Below are 18,916 nucleotides of genomic sequence, written 5' to 3'. Positions count from 1 at the left end.
CTGTTTTGTGGGTTTTTAAGGCCATATCCCATCCAATCCTCATCACCCCTCACATCCCCAGCGAGTGTTTCATTAGTTTGACAAGTGCAATGTTGGCGTGCGTTTCCAAAAATCTGACGCACATCACGCTTTTCACCATCCAATTAGCGGGCGCATCCAATGTCCGTGGACATCACGCTGCCCTCTGGGCCAATCGAAGGCCCGTCCACGGACCGAATAGGGAAGTGGGTCCGCGGACCGAACCCAGATATAAAAACATTTTTTGGAAGTACTTTTTGGTCTTTTTTTAAAAATAAAACTACTGGACAGATTTACACCAAATTCACATAAGCACGCTTTCAGGACCAACTCGCCACTCCTACTGCAAATTTGGTGAAAGTCCGTCCAGCGGTTTAGGCTGGAGGCATGAGCAACATTTTATTCCATTGCGTCTATTGGAAAAATCACACATTTTGGGACCCACCCTATAACTTCCACCACCCTGCACCAAACCTCACCAAACTTCACAGATTCAATCTGACGTGGGCCATGGAATTTTTTTGCAAAGTTTCGTGAGGATTCATCCGGGGGGGGAGTGATGTTATAAGCTGACCAAAATGTGCCCTTCATATGGGCTGAGCTACTTAACCATTGCTACATGGCCACTACCGCAGGCCATGTAATATAAACACCGCCCATGAGGAATAACCACATGAAAAACAACAATGAAGTAAATGACCACGCAGTCATTTATTTTGATGAAACAACAGTGTATGGTATTTACTAATTTGCCACAAAGAGAGAGACGTGCCAGATCTAAGGCCCGTGTCAAGCTCCAGAGCAATACCAAGCGTCTGCCTTTGACATGGCCATAGGCAGTGAACCAGGAAGGACCAGAAGTCTCAAGGGTGTGATTTCTTTGAATTTAGAAGGAATTGGAGATTAGACTAACCACTGTCTGAAACAGCAATGCTCAAATTAAAAACTCCCACCTTATGAGCTACGGTGTAAAACAAGTCAAACAAATAGAGTAGGCATGGACACAAGAGCAGCAGTCATCTAGGATGGATCATTTCCACCCACACTTGCACATGTTTCGCAAAGATCCCTAATCCTGATGAAGCCCAGCACTTGCGAGAAAACTATAAATGTGAATCTCCCTTCATGTCAAACATCATTTCACTCCTGGGTAGCAGCATTTGTTAGAACCCGACTCTGGTAAGTTATTGCTTCTTACTCCGGGATAGTTTGGTAGACATGGGAGAAGAATTTACACCTTTATCAACAAAGTAGCGATATATTTTGTGATCTTTATATATTAAAGAGGTGAAAAGAAAGTAGGTTTCATTTAAGGGTGCAACATATCTAACATAGTATGTAAAAATAAAGTAAAAATAAATTGTGCAAACATGAAATCAGTAAAAAATGTAGTAGAGGAGTAGGAAGTGTGTTTGTGGTTGGAGAGGCTGTAGAGGGCTAAGAGGCAGCTACATGCAAATAAAAGATGCCTGTGATCATCCCTCAGGTGCTATACAAACAGAGCTATTTCGTAAAAAATAATTCGGAAAAAGGGCAAATTCAATATTTTCCAGTAAGCTCTACTTTAAAGGAAAGGTGATTAGATAAGGATAGATGCGCCATGAGGGGAGGCCATCAACCGAAAAGCTCCACCATTGGCAGCGGCAGTGCAAGTAGTGATCATTGTTGGGGGGCACAGGCGTGTCCTAATGGTCGGAGGAGAGATATGGAGGATGTGGGGGGCTTGATATCAGGACCACTGATCAGGGTTCGGCTGATGCTCCAAGTTCAGAGCAAATCATCAAAGTGGAAGGAAGAGCAGGTCACAAAATGTCTGCCATTTGTCGAGTGGTGGCAAGCACACAATCCTGAAAGACGTGTCACCATGGCAGGATCAACACAAAAAGCACACTTGAAACTAGCCTAGAACCAGCACATTCATCTCCTCCCATCCACACGTCACATGTATAGCTCTGTGTGATATCCTAAGGACCGGCACATTCCTAAAGACCAACACTATCACATTGCCTACATTTTCAATCTCCTTTCCAATTGAGGATTCTGCATTTCTGCAAAACTCACAATTCAAAAAATAGTTGTAAATCATTACTTTTTAAATATTGCAGGAACTATTTTTGTTGTAATTGTCTGTTTCAATCCTTATCTTTTTTATTTCAGAATTCTGGGTACACGATTTTTAATTTGTTAACATCCAGTTGTAGATTTGTTGAAAATGCATACAATAGCACACCAACAATGCAGTGAAACAGTTATTTGCATTACAATGATTCATTTAACACTTCACTTTCTTATGAATTCTTACAGTTCCTGATCCAGGAAACAGACGTAGATGACAAATGTATTATTACTATGTGACCTTTAACCTCAAAGAATACTGAATCAGTGAGTATTAATCTTCCACAGAAAAAGGAAGTTCTAATAATTTTAATATTTCTTCATTTTTAGAGAAAGTTCATTCAAAATGAGGACTTTGCTTGTGATTTCATGCCTTCTGGTGCTAGCTGTCTCCATAGAGGTAAGCCAGGATTCATGTAAGGTCACCCCGGAACGGAATGTTCAGTGGGTTTTCCTCAATGATATTGGCCAGTCTGCAAATAATTCAGCGGTTTCCATGCCCTGCCCTTAAGAGCCAAATTCGCTTAATGATTTCACTATAGGCACACAAAATCACCTGAGTACAGGGACTGTAATTTTACATTATTGTACATAGTGGGAGGCTATCCGAAGAACCTGGTGTGATTGCAGGCTTTGCGAACTAGACTTGGAAATGTAAGATTTCCTATCAGGGGGCTATTATCAGTCTAACCTTGAAGTCTTGAAATGAGTGAACTCACAGACACTATTTCTACCAGTAATGTACTCCTTGTATTGTTCATTATTGTTGGCATCACCCTCAGTTGCTTCATGTGGAGGATTGCTCTCTCTTGCTCTCTCTAATATGTGTCCCTTAATCCACAGTACATTTCGCCCCAGGTCATTTGATGAATCTTATAACATGTTCTTCCACGTTGCATACTACTCATGTGCTGCTCTCATTTCAATTAAGACTTAAAGCCCAGCAGAAATTGACAATATTAGAAGCCGATTGACCAAGCTAGAAGATAGATATTTTGGGCACAATTCACAAAGATAACATCCAGGGGTACCCTGAGCATGTTAGATTTGCTCCTGCTGTATCATACCTGGTTCACTAAGCCAAACTCTTGGAGCAAATCCAAAGGTGCATGGAGTATTTCTGAGATGCCCTTGAAAAAGATGTTGTGAATCAAATTTGCACATGAGCAGCTCATGTCATAGGCTTTATGAATAAGGTAGCAGCAGATACGTTGAGGTGCTGTGGGATTCTACTGATTTGCTCCAGTGAAAACCTTTGTGAATCTGCCAATTGGGTTACAGGCAAGTGCATGTAAAGGAAAAGTCAATTGTCAAATGATGGTGTCTCCTCACCAAGAGTTATTAAAGCTGGGAATGCATGCACCACTAGAGCCGGGATCTGCCTTCCTCACATGACTTTGGAAGGCTGAGCTTTTGGGTTTGGTGGCTGTTCGGCAGAAAGTGAAATCCTTCCTCTTTAGTTACTCTCCATGCTTAGAAACTGAATTAGCAATATTGTTCTCTAAATTCAATCTTTTAATCTTATGGAGCTTGTAAACAACTTCACTTGTAGACCTAGAATATGGCAATAGCTGTGAAGTAAAACAAAATTCAAGAAAATAAATGACATTACAAATGGCAAAAAAAGTGGCATGATCATTAAAATTTAGAAATCGTGTTGGCAGCTGTGCCTCAGGCAGTTTTGACCAGTAATTATCCTGATTCCAAGGCAGCCGTTTGGCCACTACAATCTGAACATTGCATGTTGATTTTATCTTCAGTGCATTAGTATGAATGTTACTTGTATACCAGCCAATCACAGTGTTTGCAGTTTGGTCACTACCTATTGCTTTTGGACTGCAATCACAACTCAGGCAAAGAGCAGCATATCACTAACTTCAAATACGTGCTTTCAGTCTGTCGCTCGTGATCCTCCCTACCTCTCTTTATCCCCTTGTTCACTCACATTTCCTCTCATTCCATCTCTTGCTTAAGATGCCGCATTTCCTGCTGGAAGGAGAGGCTGATGGGGGATGTAGAGGCAACAGCACTCACGCATTCATGAGATCAGAGCCTTGTTGATGTCAGAGCAGGGCCATACTGCTAATTAAGTGTTCTTTGCCCCACCTTATGCCGTTTGTCTTTGCCCAAAAACAGAAATGGGCAAGCAGTAGCTGTATTCATTGGCTCTCTGGTCAATAATGTAGATATATAATTTAGTTTAGGCTGACCCAGGAAAGGGTGTTGAGCATTGCTCTTCTGTACATCATGCTCTCCTTAGGAAATTAAATGTACACCAATAGCAGACAGCTCTGAGTGTCTTATGTATGACTATGCAATTATAAGGGTGAGTGCTTCTGATGACTGGTTGTAGCAGAAGAAGGTGCAGATGTGTCTGTTCATCTAAGGTTCCACTGCAGGAGGTGGAACCCCAGTGACCATCATTGACTCCTTGAAGACACATTGCCTCCCTTAGACTTCAGGGTGGTCACGTGTATTTTCTAGATTCTCCCTAATTTCTGGAGGAGTTGAGTGAAGCCACTAATAATAACAATAGGTTTTAGGCAATGTTTGAGCTGGATTCCTCCTACTCATAAACCCTGGGATAATAGCTATTAGTACCCACGTAATGGTACCAAACTCATCAATCTCGGAAGGATGAGGGACTGCCAGGGATTCGAAATTACAATATGTGAGTTTCCCCACGTCAGAGATGAACACTTAACTCACAAGCTATCCAGACCGCAATGTCCAAAAAACGGAACCCGAAAATATTTTATAGGGTGACAGACCATCCCTGTGAGTCATCAGGTTTGAAATGTCAATATTTGTCCTAGAGAGGTTTGAAATCTACTGCTAACTCACCCATACTGCTTTTCCCGTGTTTCATCTTTGATGGTGCAAGGGACATGCATCAAAATACAAATCAGGGGTACCCCACTCCAAAAGCAGCAGCCTAGCGCTAGCAGATGGGCATGCCATCGTCATGGAAGCACATGACCCCTTGAGCTCAAGCTGCTGAATGGCCATGCCCAAGAGGCAGAACTACTCCTGTGGTCTCTTTGCTTGGTGATCTGTGGAGCGAGGATGAGGCCAAGCACTGTCTGCTGGACTGCTCCTTCTGAAGCCTGTTCAGAGGGATCTCTGCCTAGATGAGCACGGGTATAGCGTAGTGCACGAGAGGGAGAGAGTCCAGTTCACAGACTATATACCTATCAGCTTAAAAGGTGACATTAAAATCTCAGCTCAGTCATTTTATTTTAAAATTTGAAATGCTATTCTCACAGTGCCTGTTGACCAGGCTGAGGCTGACCAATAGGACAATAGGGCAGAAGCGGCAACCAAAAACGCAAAATGCTTTTGTGGGCCAGTTTTTTGGGTCAAAGGAGGCCACTTTTTTGGCCAATGTGGGCCAGTTTGATGAATGACTTCAATATGTGCTAGTTGTTTTGGCCATTGTTGCCGAATAAATAATCTTTAAATTGACGAATTTGCATCAGATTTGATTTTTTTTAAAACTCCCCCTTGGGTACTACTCAAACAGTCTGTCAGAAAAGGAATGAATTGCCATTTGCAACTGTGGGCCACTGTTTCATTGGTGCCAGATACCATTGTATGCCCCAGTCAGACCCTGCTGTTGATTGGAGTCAGACCTCATTGACAAGCCCCAAAGAGGCATGAGTGGATCCTGTGCTTCTTACTGAGCCACAAGAGTACGAGTGGAGTGGGCGAACGGTTTTCACTGGGTTGTGTAATTTGGAGTGGGTCAGACTGAGTAGCACATGCGTTTCCGTCTCTACAATATGAACAGCGGGGAACACAAGTGGAAGGGAATCCATTTTAGGGGGTGCACACTCAGTAGTTCATATCTCATTCCCAGAGCAACATTTCGATTGTGCTACGAGTCTCGGGAAAGCGTGGCCCAGTATAAGGCCGGGCTAAAGTATTGGGCCATAATTAAATTGAAAGGGTACAAATAACCTCTTGGTGTTCAAAGCATTTAATGGAAAACCATTTCTAAGTAATCCAGGAAGGCTCTGAGCAACTGAATGAATGCTACCTTTTATGAAGCCTCTCAGGAGAGACAGCTTCTTGCCCCTCTAGCTGTGGTGTTTTCTGATCCTCCAGTGGTTCTTTTCCAGTCTGGGGAGGGTTGGGTTGATGTGCAGATATATATAGCGAGTACCAGCAGAGACCAGAAAGGGAGAGTTGAGCAGGGAGGGGTGGCAATTGCTTCCTTTGGAGGTAGATTGGAACCGCTGGCCTAGATGTAGACCAGTGTCAGCTGATCAGAGTAACATGAGCTCCATGATCTAGCAGCCCAGTCAGGCAGCCACAGCATCTTGATGCAGAAATGTTTCTTTCTAAATGCTTTCTTATCTCCCTTTGTTCAGGCCTTTGGGGACCATGAAAGGGATGAGAGAAGTGCCAGTAACAGTGATGTAAGTATAGAACATTCTGGAAGGTCACTTTTCACATCCTACAGTGGACATGGTTAATTATCGTACAATTGTTATAAAAATATGTGCTTCTTAAAACTGTGTTTTGCTGTCTGGGGCCATAATCTCGGGTTCCTGCCTTCTAGCTTGACCGGTCACAATAAGGGGACATCAAGTGGGACCTTGGATGTGCACAGTAACTTTATCATCATGAATAACTCATATTAGTATCCCAAAGTTAACATATTTTGTTTTTGTTTTTTTTTGATATGGTTGAATTTAATCAACCTTTCAAAATGAAATAATTACAAAGCATATAACAGAAGAATCAAACATTTGGAAACAAATCATTGAACAACACTAAACATTAAAGCATAAATGACAAACAATTGTTTACGACAAACTACAAGCAGCTACAACATAAACAAGAGAGATAAAAAAAACAAGCATTTCTAAAGGCATTAAAAAAAAACCAAAACAAAAACAAGAGGAACTCATTATCATTTGATATGATTGATTGATGGGGATGGAATATGATTTATGATAAGTGCAAATTACAATACATGCCAAGTATATCAAATCGATGGAAACTCTAGATTGTCTATGTGCACATTTAGATTTGATAGTTTAAACATACGCAAGGAGATTAATCAAGGTTATCCCCCTCCAAGTTAAGACTAGTTAAAACGTTTACAGCTGCAATTTGAACTGCTAGATTATTACAACCTAGTAAGGCTGCCCAGCATTCACATTGCGAAATGTTTCCCAAATATTGGCAATGTCTGGTGAACGCTGTTAGTCTCTGGGGTAATAACATTCTACACTCTGTCAACAGGTATGCAAGAGTCTCACCCTTGGTTTTATCTTTACAGAAACGGCATACATTTTGGTCAGGTTTAACTGCTCCTCTTCTTGCTTTGATATCGCGTGTTGGCCACAAATTAAATCGAAAGCAGAGTATTCCACTCCGGAATTGTGGCGACGGAGCGCAAATGAGATACTTGGGCAGAATATTTAGTTTTTTTGGGGGAAATCGTGCATCATTGCCATCACGATATATTCAACACAATTCACAGGTTTTGATCCAATCAGTTTGATAGATTTTGGATTTCGCTTTATCTGGATTATGCACTAACAAATTGATGGAGATTTCCGCTTTTGCTAATGTTACATATACGTTTTCAAGCCAATTCAAGATAAACTTGGATTGTTTCTTTGAGAAAAGATACTGCGAGAGAGTTTCAAGCAGTGTATTATCATTTAGTGCCATCAGACACTTCCTAAATAGAGCACACATACGGCAACTATATTGGGTTTTGAGGGATAGTAGGCCAAGTTCGTATCTGATCCACGATATCGGAATACATTGGGGAAGATGGATAATTCTACGCCAATAAGTTGCTTCCCATTGTGTGAATTTAAACTTGGCGGCCACAGGGAAAGATTCAAGGCCATATAAATGAATAGGGACTATTTCTTTTAGTCCAGAAGTGCCAGGCTGGTAAAATAGAAAACTTCCCATATTTGTGCCGTGTGCTCCTTGCTGTCCTAAATAACAATAATTTGGTACCACACTGATAGGAGTTGCACCAATGGTCCACATGTATGTCAGTGGCCTCGCACGTTTGGGAGAATACTGGACAATTTGAGATTTAGTCAGATTTATGGATAATTCATTAAGTTTGACAGATTCTTGAAATGCACTCAATAACCGTTGTAGCCCGACCTGAGTTCTAGAAATTAGAACGAGGTCGTCAGCATACATCAAGGATTGTACTTGTTGACCATTCAATTTTGGAGAATCTGAGATGACATAACGGAATTTTCACATCGTGGATATAATAGTTAAACACCGCAGATGCTAACGAGCATCCTTGCTTAAGACCACGATGTGTGGGAATTTTTTCCGTTAGAGTGCCATCTAAAGTGATGCGTATTTGGACAGAAGTGGCATGATGTAGTAAATAGATAATGTCGATTAATGTTGTTGGGCAGTTATCTCTTACAAGCTTTTGTAATAAGAGGTAACGATTTACAGAATCAAAAGCGGCATTTAGATCAATGAAAGCAAAAAAAAACTTGTTGCTTAATTTCATGGCATTGGGCTTTTATAGCTTTTCATGTCAACAGATTAATGTTGGTGCCCATGCCAGTCATGAATCCTGTTTTATTTGTGTCACGATGTTGATTAATTCCTGTCCAGGTATTAAAATTTGCGAAGGACCAGTTTTGTGAAGATTTTGCTATGGGCGTCTAACAACGCAATCGGTCGATAATTTGCCGGGACAGTTTGGTCACCCTTTTTGAATACAGGAATTATTATTGATGTCTTCCAAGAGGGTGGAATGACACGAGTGATCAAAATGTCTCGAAAAATCATGGACAAAATATGGGCCCATCTGGATGGATGTGTCCTGAACATATGGTTTGATAAACCATCAGGACCCTCGACTCTCGAGGAGCTTAGTTTCTTAATGATGTCGTGAATAACTTCTTCTGAGGCTTCTTCTGAGGCTTCTAATTCCCAAGATGCTTTGGATAACAGAGTATACTTGAAATTTGCATATTGGGGATCAGCATATAGGAGTTAACATATGTCTTCTCGGACCATCAGCTTAGATACGTTGCTCTCTAAAATTATAGACTGCATACACAACTGGGAGTCAACTCTGAAAATGTGTCTTTTATGTACTGACATAAACAGTTGTGTTAGTATATTCTGCACTATAGGGAATACCTGAATGTTATGCTATTCAGAATGCAGGCATCTGTTGCTTCTGCGTAGCCTTTCATGTACTTCTATAACCCTGTGCGGTTACGCTCTTATAACACACAAAGACATATCCAGTGACAATTATAAAACACACTGAGTCCTCTTTACATTTAGGTTCTATGTATTATGACACATGGAACCTTTTGCAATATGGCCGCATGACGCATCTGGCTGTCAGCACTTCTCTCTCCCGTCTCCCGCAGTGCACTCGCACCTGCCCTTGCCTCCATGCTTTCCTCTGTGCAGGGTCTCTATGGCAAGAGGCAACGTAAACAAGTCCCCCTACAGTTTTTTTATTTATTTTTTATTTTTTATGTGGTCTAGCAGTCAGTCAGTCAGTCAGTAGTAACTATATTTCCGCCCTCGGGCCATAAAATAAATATAAAAAACAACAATTTTAAAACAATGCATTTACAAAAACAGTACAATCAAGCACAAATACAGTTTTGTCCATGGGCTAACATGATATCAAAAACAAATCTGATCAAAATAATAACTGCTGATACACAACATTTTTAATATTGAACATGTTAGCTTATAAAACTCAATGCGCAGAAAAATAAAAATTTAAATGAAAAGCTCATTTAGTCAATAAATAAGATAAAAATCCATGGATGTAAACACATGTTAATGACCACGTAAATTACTAAAATCATTAGCAGCTATCTGACATATTACAGTTTGCTGCACCCAAAGAACTGACATTGGCACCCAAGAAAGAAAGATTGTCCAATCGCAATGGGAATTTACCGGGTGCGATTGTTCCTTCAACGAACGTAACAGGAGGAAAAAAATGAAAAAAATAACACCACCATGAAATAGAAAAGAGACTATGTCCCTTTTCGGATGACGTTGGCCATTTTGGAACATGTTTTCCAAGGCCAGTGTCATCCAAAAAGGGAGCTAGTCTCTTTTCCATATTAATGGCTGCGGCCATTTATGTTTAAATTATTTTTTCTCCAGCAGGAGATGGGCTCGACCCAAAGCTGATCTCCCGTCAGATGAAAAAAAAAAGGAAAGCTATATTAGCCTTGGTTACATGACCTAAACATGATTGCAACCTCAGACGAAACCCACTAACAACGTTGAAATACAAGTACCACATCAGTCATTACAACGTGCTTAAGTTGTAAGTTCAAGTTTAGGCTAGCAAGCAGACGTCCACCGGTGGTTGCCAATAGCTTTGGCATCCTAGGGAGGTGGAAATCATGCCTATTAGGTGCTGAAGCCCTTCTAATGAACCTTGTTTCGCCTAGGACCATTAATTCAGACTTTCTGGGCACCTATTGCTGTGAATCCTGCCCACTGTGAAGACTAAGGTTTATTAGCACCCGGGGCATGAGAGCCAACCAATCAGTTTGCTTGGATCACAGTCTGAATCCCCCAATCCTGGCATGCATTCCATGCAGCTTGATGACTCCTTTCCTGCCCCTCTATCTTCCCCCCACTCTCCCATCCCTCCCCGCCTGTCTTTGTTTCCTTTCCTCCCGGCATCCTTACCCTTCTTACCTGATTTCTTTCGGTGACAGTGTTTGTACCGTTGCCACTCCAGCCTCCTGGAATGCCATGGAAAAGGAAGAGGGCCTCCATATAGAGCCCAGCCTTTCAACTCCATGGTGACCATGTTGGTTAAGTGTTTTGTTTGAATGAACGGGACACCATGAAGCAACCCGTTCATTCAAATAAAGTATAATTCTGTCATCACCCCAGGATTCTGGATTCAAAGGTGGGGTGCTAATAGCAATAATATCTGATCGGGCCCACCGGATTGGATGGTACAGCGGCGGAACCCATTGTTATTCCCCTTGCTGCACTTGGGCCTATAGCTTGGGCCACAGGCCATTACTGGACCGGGTATTATTCCTATAATAAACTTGCTTTTGCACCACTATGCAGCTTGAGATCTGCCAAGTCCTGATACATCCAGCACTGACCAAATGGATTTAGATTTTACTGTGCAGTGCAAAATCTATCAGAGGTAGCCTCTGAATCTTAGGAATGGTGTAAATGTTTTAGTTCAAAGAATATTTGTAAATAAAAAATATATGCATTTATTGGTGTTTTAAAAGTAGCCAGATGCCACTTGACATTCAATTTTGTCACTTTAGACTATGAGTAAATAATCTTACAAATAGAGACTCACATCATCAGTTACGCAGATGTAGAATTAGATTATTCGTTTTATAATAGGGAAGGGAAGAGAAATTATATCATAGAGAATATTCTGCTTGATCTTTTGCCTCACAATGAAATCCTGTCAATAGAATGATTTAATCACATCACGGATTTCATTCAAAGGAGCAGAGTAATTAGAAAGTGCATTGATACATTTTGATTTCGATTTTATATCTGAACATCCTTATTTCAGTGGATGTTTTCAGTGCACATCAATTATATTTAACACACCTTTTAAATAAAATGTTTCTATTTTTCATTCTAGGTTAAAACACCCCTTAAATTGAATACCCCCTTGTCTTTCCAAGGTTCCTTATATAGTGAGCCCGCATGACACATACCAGCCACTTCTTAGGACACACTACCAAATAGGGTTTTATGGCCCCCCTAAATGTCCTGCCACACTTAAAGCGCTGCTTAATCGGCTCTGATATGAATATATATATATTTTAATAGAGTTTTGTGGAAGATAGAGATGGAGGTGCCATGGTTACAGTCAGAATCAACCCAAAGCATATTACAATCAGCAGTAAACTTGATGGCTGTCATTGCAATGTAGATTTCAACAGAATACGTTCGCCCCTCTCTTCATGCAGTAAAAGCAGAACAATCTCCCAAGAGTTGGTACCCGTGGATCAGAATGATGATGGTGGTTTAGTGGCAGGAGCTGTTCTCTCACATAGCAGGAACTCTGGTGGATAGTTTCCATGCAATGTTCCCGCACTGCGTGGGAACTCCACTCCTATGTCTCACAATCGGTTTGATGCTGGGAAATGCAGAGAAAGCCTTTTTCTTTGCTTTTTGGCTGCATCATCTACATTCAGAAAGAGGTTGGGATATAAGCAGGCAGGTTTAGGACACAATCTGGTGAAATACTGCTAATCATATTCTAATAATTGTTTACGCTATGTCATGTGTGAGCCATCACCTGTTCTTGAATGTTTCATATCATTTCTAAATGAGCATTAATCTATTTGCCAGTCTCATGAAAAAGGATGGGGTAAGAAAAAGCATCATCATCATCCTATTCGCACAACTACGCCGACCACAACTACTCCAACCACAACTACTCCAACCACAACTACTCCAACTACAACTACTACAACTACAACTAAACCAACCACAAGTACCCCTACAACAACTACTCCAGCCACTACTACCCCAACTACAACTACCCCCAGTACCACCAAGACTCAAGGATAATCAAGAAATCAGGTACGCATTATAAAAATTCAAACTCACATTTCCATTTATTGTTTTAATCTCTGCCCAATATTCATGACAATAGCACAAGAAACAAGGAAAGATGCACATATTACGTTTTATTGGGGTTTAGGGGAAAGATGGCTGCATGTTCTGCATGTATATCTTTGGCACATCTAATAATGTTACCATTCTAAAATAATGTTGTCACAGTACTGTGTTGTGGCTGGCTACATTGTTTGCATTACACCAGATACAGGCTTACAAATTTGAAGCACCACCCAGCATTTGCAGTGAACCAGCTGAACAACAGTAGTGACAGTATGGCAATCGTTTCCATAGCATTGGGCAAGCTTCCAGGCCATCGTTCATCAGCCTGCCAAGCCAGTACATGCATGGGATCGAGCCTGAGTTCCATATTGTCTTTCCTCTTGTTACTCACCAGTCGGGGGGAGTACGTAAGCCAGGGAGCCAGGACCTCTAAGACGAGAAGAAGTTGATTGAAGAACTCGGTATGGAGCCTCCAACCGAGCCTCCTCTCTATGAGGGATAATAGACCTTTTCAATGATATGACACCTTGCTGTATAATATAGCAGCCAAGGCGACTGATCACTTAAAAGAGTGGGGAGAACGCACCGCCACGGACCCAGCTGTAAGAATAAAGACAGCAGGTAAGTAACACGGAACCAATATGGACCACCCTAAAACCCACATTAAATGAATACCTGAATCAATATATCCAGACTCCCATAGAGTATGCTGGAGGCCACCCTATAATTACAGAAAGGCGATTTAAGGTTTGGTGATAAAGAGGAAGGAATCTAGGATGCACAGTTCTATAGAATTCTTAATTCTTACCAGTGATGTAATGAAGAGTGTCCAAAGTTGATTAACAAAACAACGAAAGTGTAAAACAAAAAATTGGGAAGGTTAGTAAAGGGTACTATACCCGGGCGGCACGAGGAGTGCACTAGTTATGGGAAGGTGCACCTGCTGCAGAGCGTCCGGAGTGCACTTGTTACCGGGAAGCAGTCCAAAGATAAGCAACAGAAGTGAAATGAGGAAAAGTACAAAGTTATGCAGTGCATAGCAATGGACTCAGTATCTTACCACTGCATGAGGAGTGCAGAAAAGGCCGGCAGCAGGCGGAATGCTGATAAATGGGCAGTCTCCTAACAGGCAAGCGGGTCCAGAACACAGGTGGGCAGCGACGAGGCAGAACAGTAGACAGGCAATCCAGGAGCAGGCAATGAGGTCGGGTTGACGGGCGGGCAGTTGCGAAGCAATGGAGGTCCAAATCAGTCCGTTTTCAAAGCAAAGGTCCTGGTACACGGGAACGACAGGTTAAAGGAATAAACCAAGAAGGAATCCGTAAACGGGAGCTAGGGTCTGGTACATGGGAAGGCAATCGTCAGGGAATAGCAAGGACTTCAAAAAGATGCCAAAGTAACGGTAATCAGAAGCCACGAGCAAGAGGGTTCTGCTGCTTATATTCCCAAAAGGGGCATGCCCGAATGAAAGTGAGGCACCATGTTTTGATTCCGAACTACACTGAAGGAGTAGGTTTCATGGGTAATGTAGTTCACTTTGCGAGCCGTAGATACTGTTGCAGCAATCTTCCAAGGCAGCTGTCAGCGAGAATAGAAAGGAGCCACAAAGCGCCGCACACCCTTAGGGAGAGCTATAATTCTCCTCACAGATCTGGTTGATTGATCCGGCGTAATACCAGGCTCGTGTGGTGGAGCTCTGGGCTGGCCCTTACGTGTGACACCTCTGGGGAAATCTGATCTGGAGGGTTGACAATATAGTTGCAGTGGTTATGATTAATTCATACCTTTCCAGCCATTGCCTTCTTGTTTTTCTGCATCCAGCCGGGGCACCAAAAACACAGTCAACACTGTCATAAAATAATCTACCACTGCCCCAGATACACCAATGGACCCTAATAAATACAGTGAGTAAAGGCAACCTTCTGGTGCTTTAAAACTACCACTGACAAAAAAGAATGATATCCAAACTCTATTAACCAAATTGAAGCTTAAAATGAAAAAATACAAAAAGTGTTTTATCCACAATAAAGCTCCACAGCTCCACAGACAGAGTCAAAACCACATCGAAAAGATTTGTTAAATCATGAAAGGGTCTGCTAACCATCTCACATCTTGGTATCCTGCCCAATCTGAGAACATTGCTAGAATTTGATAACATTTTCTCCAACAGAATACACAGCATTAGAACAAAGAGTCAAACTTTGATTTAATGGCTCACAAACACTTCACACCTAGATCAACAGCCAAATGTTATAAATTGATTTCGTTTCACTCATGCAAAATCTTCCCAAATCATAGAGACGCACTAGTTATAGGTTCTATGACTACTTTAATTTCTAGACTTGACATTTAATCTGTGTCAAATCATCCTCCACTGTCATAACCCGTATCTAGGTTGAAACGTGGTCACCTGTCCTTCAAGCATGCGCAATCTGGATATCTAGAAGAAGAGCCTTATATATTTTACTTGGGGGGCATTTGCAGAGGCAATGCCGCCAAACTCTGAATAGGGCTTTAAACCTTTCTTTGCACTCTCAAGACCTGCATGCATTTCAGTGGATCAGTCATTTAGAGGTTCCTTTTGCCCCTGGGACACCTCCCCCATCCTATGATATAGAAAGCCCAGATAATGAATCCTATCACTGTGTGGGCCAACATGTAAATGATGGTTGTGGTGGCGCTTTTGCACAGCACACCAAAATGCTGAAGCAGCTCGCAGTACTGCAAGGTTGTGTTGATCCAAAATATACCCGACTGTATGGAAGGCTGTCTCGTTTTAGCAAGTTCCCCTCCATTTCAATGGACCCCCACATGTTTTGCTTTTGCTTTTTAACTATGTCCTGAATTTCTACAATGAAGTGAAGCCTTCAGCTTCACTCCACTGCAGATTTGCTCATTGGTATGGAGAAACTGACCAGCCATTAAGTATGTCAGTACTGGGAAACTATGTTTCCCTTAGTCTTTTGACTTTCTTACTACTTTTGAGTAGTCTTTTATCATTGCACATCTTCCAATGCAGTCGAATGGGGTTATTTTTGTATGACCATAGGCTACACTGAAAGGGATTTTCGGTTACTTTGAATGTACCTAAAAGACAAACTTGTAGCAGCATTTGCATGTTGACTATATTTGGAATACATTTCTTTAGCCATTATCGTGTTTGGCTAATAATTGTGGCTAGTGTCCCAACATTGCCGTGGCACAAGGTTTTTGTTTGTTTTTTTAGCAATCGTGTTCTGTGGCCTTCTTTCTGATCTGGCAGGTCAGTACATTTCTTTTCAGGTCATGCACTGCCCAGGAAAGCCTTGGTTTTCTCCGGCTAGTGCAGGGCCGTGTTTGTGTGTTCCCAGGAAGTGGGATCGTACTGTCTTGTCCCATTCCACATACTGGAACCTGGGAGTCTGGTGTGCATGCTTGCATGAGACACACAGTGGTCCCTGATTGGACCACTGGTGGTGTGCATGTGTGGCGCAAATCTTGCCATTGGAGGTCTGAGTCTGAGTTCTCACCTGACATTGGATACGAAGAGTAGTCCTACAGCCATACCCTAGAGATAACGGAATAAATCCTGAAAAGGAGCCATGCATCCTGCATTGCTGAAGATGAGTAATGAGAACGTGGACTCGTCCGAAGAAAGCCTGGTGACCAACTTTTGTTCATGTCCCAAAAGAGCTCTGTCTCATACAAGATCTTTAGAAGTCCTGTGGTGGAGCTTTGACCCTTGGAGTGGAGGAGACATCTATTCCAGATGTCTGCTTGGTGTCCTGTGAACCAGAGCCTTCGAAAGTGCCCCTGAGCCAATCTGTAGCTGTCCATCTCGAGGTTTCGGCTACCGCGCTGCCGACGTCGCCATTCTGCATTTTGGGCCAGACCTTTGGGGACTGCCAGCTTGTCTTACAGAAGTTGTCTCTGCCAATTTCAGCATTCCTAGATCCAATGGACTGAGACACGAGGCTGAATCCGACCGTGATAACTGTGTTCTCTCCTGCCGCTTTCAATGGTGACAATCACCATAAACTGTTTTCCTGCATCCAGTTACTGGGTGAGAGGAGGCCTGCACCTGAGCGAGCTGCATTCTTCAACTGCAAACGATGCGCCAGCATCTGTGGCCGACCAGGGATTCACTCAAACCTGAAATTCCTGGGCACCAAGGCCCAGAAGAAATGGTGGGAAATTTGACCTCTGCATGCAACCCTATGATGACCTGCCAAGTCCCAAGAGAAACCATGTTACGGTTTATACTTACCTGAACCTCTATTTCCCCCCTTTAAAGGTTTTCCTAACTTTTAAAACATTCACAATAGTTTTTGGCTTTAACATTGCTTGTTCGCAAGCAATGGTAAAGCCAAACTGAAAGCTGGGGACGGTTTCTTTCATTGGAATGGACACTTACCTGACTTTTGGAATGGTTTTCTCATCCACAAGAACCTCCTCTTAACTTGTTCCAGCCTTACAATACTACGTGGAACGTTGTGAGCTTTCAGGGCACAATGCCACAGTCAACCTATGGTTGGATTTCTAAAGTTAGGGGTGTGGTGTGGTGGACTGCCATTGCTGATCTAATCATACCTTTCCTTTCAGTATTATGGGGTGGGATTATTGGGGTTTCCCTACACTGGATTCTGGGATTGTAGTTATGTATATTACTATTAGTTTGTGTGATATTTCTACCTGCTTGTAGCCATTTTTATAGTGTTTGATTGGCCATAATAAATATAGTGTTTTTATAACTACTTGTCTAATTGTAATATTTGATTATTTACCTTGTGGACTCATTGTGTACCCTTGACCAGACTCACCCCCGCCTGAGATTTAGCCTTGACCGCTCTCCATGCTACCTTGATTGGTTTATCTACAGCTCCCAGTGTCGTCCCTGTTCACTAACTTGGTTTGTCTCGTATACATCTGTCCACCAGGCCATAAAGAAATCCAGTCCTAACAGCCACAAATAAACGTGCTTTACAGAAGTAGTGTTGGATGCCACAACCATTTCTGAAATTAAATCCCTGTAAAAAACGAAACGTAATTCTTCAATCTTCCCCATCCTACAAGACATCAATTAAGGCATTGTTAACCAAACTAGCGGTTTGCACGATTGTCCTTCCAAATAATCACAAGCTGTGTCTCTAACCTTCAACCAGCACCATCTCTGCTGGTAAAACCATATCACTAGTGAATAAAAGTATGCAAACACCGGTTTAAAAAGATATTCAGCAAATATTGCTGCACTGTGATATATGCTTTAACTCTTTTCCGGACCTTTTCCTGCAATTCCCTACTGACGGGTTTCCAAAAGTCGCCATTCCGCTTTTGCACCTGGTGCTGTCTGCATCAGCCCACATAATCACAAACATACCACAGAACGGATAACAACACCTGACCAACGTGCATCTACCTAGGGTAAAGAATCTCTATTTGCAAGCTACTGGCCAGGTATACAAGTTACTTGCCCCATGTCATTAATGCCATTCTCCACTAACACACAGCACATTTTTTACTTACCAACATTGATTTCAAGTTCACAAATGGGATGCACTTTGAAAGGTGCAGAAAATTAAAGTATTTCAATGCACCTGTGTGGAACAGGCAGAGTTGGATGTGAAATGCATGAGAGGATTATTCGATGAATTATTTTTTAAAGTGAAAAAGCAGTGTGATATCTTGGTGATGCCTAATTAACATTGTGGTTTCAGCTATATTAATTTAGAGGTCATATTTGATTGTAAATTAACATATTGTTCCTATATCCCAATAATAACATTGTTGTTTTTTTACTATGTTTGTTCTTATATACAGAAAGAGGAGTGCAGCACGTATCATGCATGAGGAAACGACCCACTTTACTTCCAAAAACAGAAATGCAGCATCTGAAATGCATAAGTTGATTGTGATAAGGGTTACTTTTCTTTTGAATAAATACCTTCTAAACAACTGTGCTGTGTTTACTTGTGTTGTATCATTGCTAAAGGAATATAGCACAGGGGCAATGTGCTGGTCTTGGAAGCAAGACCATGCAGAACAACAGAGGTCCGAATAGCAGATCTGTGCTTAGAAACCGAACTCAGGTATGGTATTAGGCCTGTTATAAAAAAAACAATTAAATACATATTAAAAGGTCCTATATTGGAACTGGCTGGCCAAGAAAAATGTAAGTTTTTTCTGA

The 18,916-nt window shown here is 41.8% G+C and overlaps 1 protein-coding gene across 1 annotated transcript; it reads left to right on the top strand.

The window, feature by feature from the left end:
• Positions 1-1,161: 1,161 nt before the first annotated feature.
• On the top strand, positions 1,162-18,685 carry LOC138515464 (integumentary mucin C.1-like). The gene is made up of 5 exons (XM_069630291.1): positions 1,162-1,197; positions 2,464-2,533; positions 6,507-6,554; positions 12,481-12,714; positions 18,550-18,685. Exons 2-4 carry the CDS (start codon positions 2,480-2,482, stop codon positions 12,700-12,702), a joined length of 324 nt encoding a protein of 107 aa, XP_069486392.1. The 5' UTR covers positions 1,162-1,197; positions 2,464-2,479; the 3' UTR covers positions 12,703-12,714; positions 18,550-18,685.
• Positions 18,686-18,916: the final 231 nt, after the last annotated feature.

The sequence above is a fragment of the Ambystoma mexicanum genome, chromosome 6q (genome assembly GCF_040938575.1).
Source record: "Ambystoma mexicanum isolate Mex_15411 chromosome 6q, UKY_AmexF1_1, whole genome shotgun sequence".
Lineage (NCBI taxonomy): Eukaryota > Metazoa > Chordata > Amphibia > Caudata > Ambystomatidae > Ambystoma > Ambystoma mexicanum.
This window is presented reverse-complemented; position numbering and strand designations above follow the sequence as displayed.

Excerpts from the sequence above, each read along its gene's own strand:
- LOC138515464 (XM_069630291.1), top strand. The coding sequence starts at position 2,480 with ATGAGGACTTTGCTTGTGATTTCATGCCTTCTGGTGCTAGCTGTCTCC. Across the intron at positions 2,534-6,506 it reads TGCTAGCTGTCTCCATAGAG|GCCTTTGGGGACCATGAAAG; the intron begins GTAAGCCAGGAT and ends CCCTTTGTTCAG. Across the intron at positions 6,555-12,480 it reads GAAGTGCCAGTAACAGTGAT|TCTCATGAAAAAGGATGGGG; the intron begins GTAAGTATAGAA and ends TCTATTTGCCAG.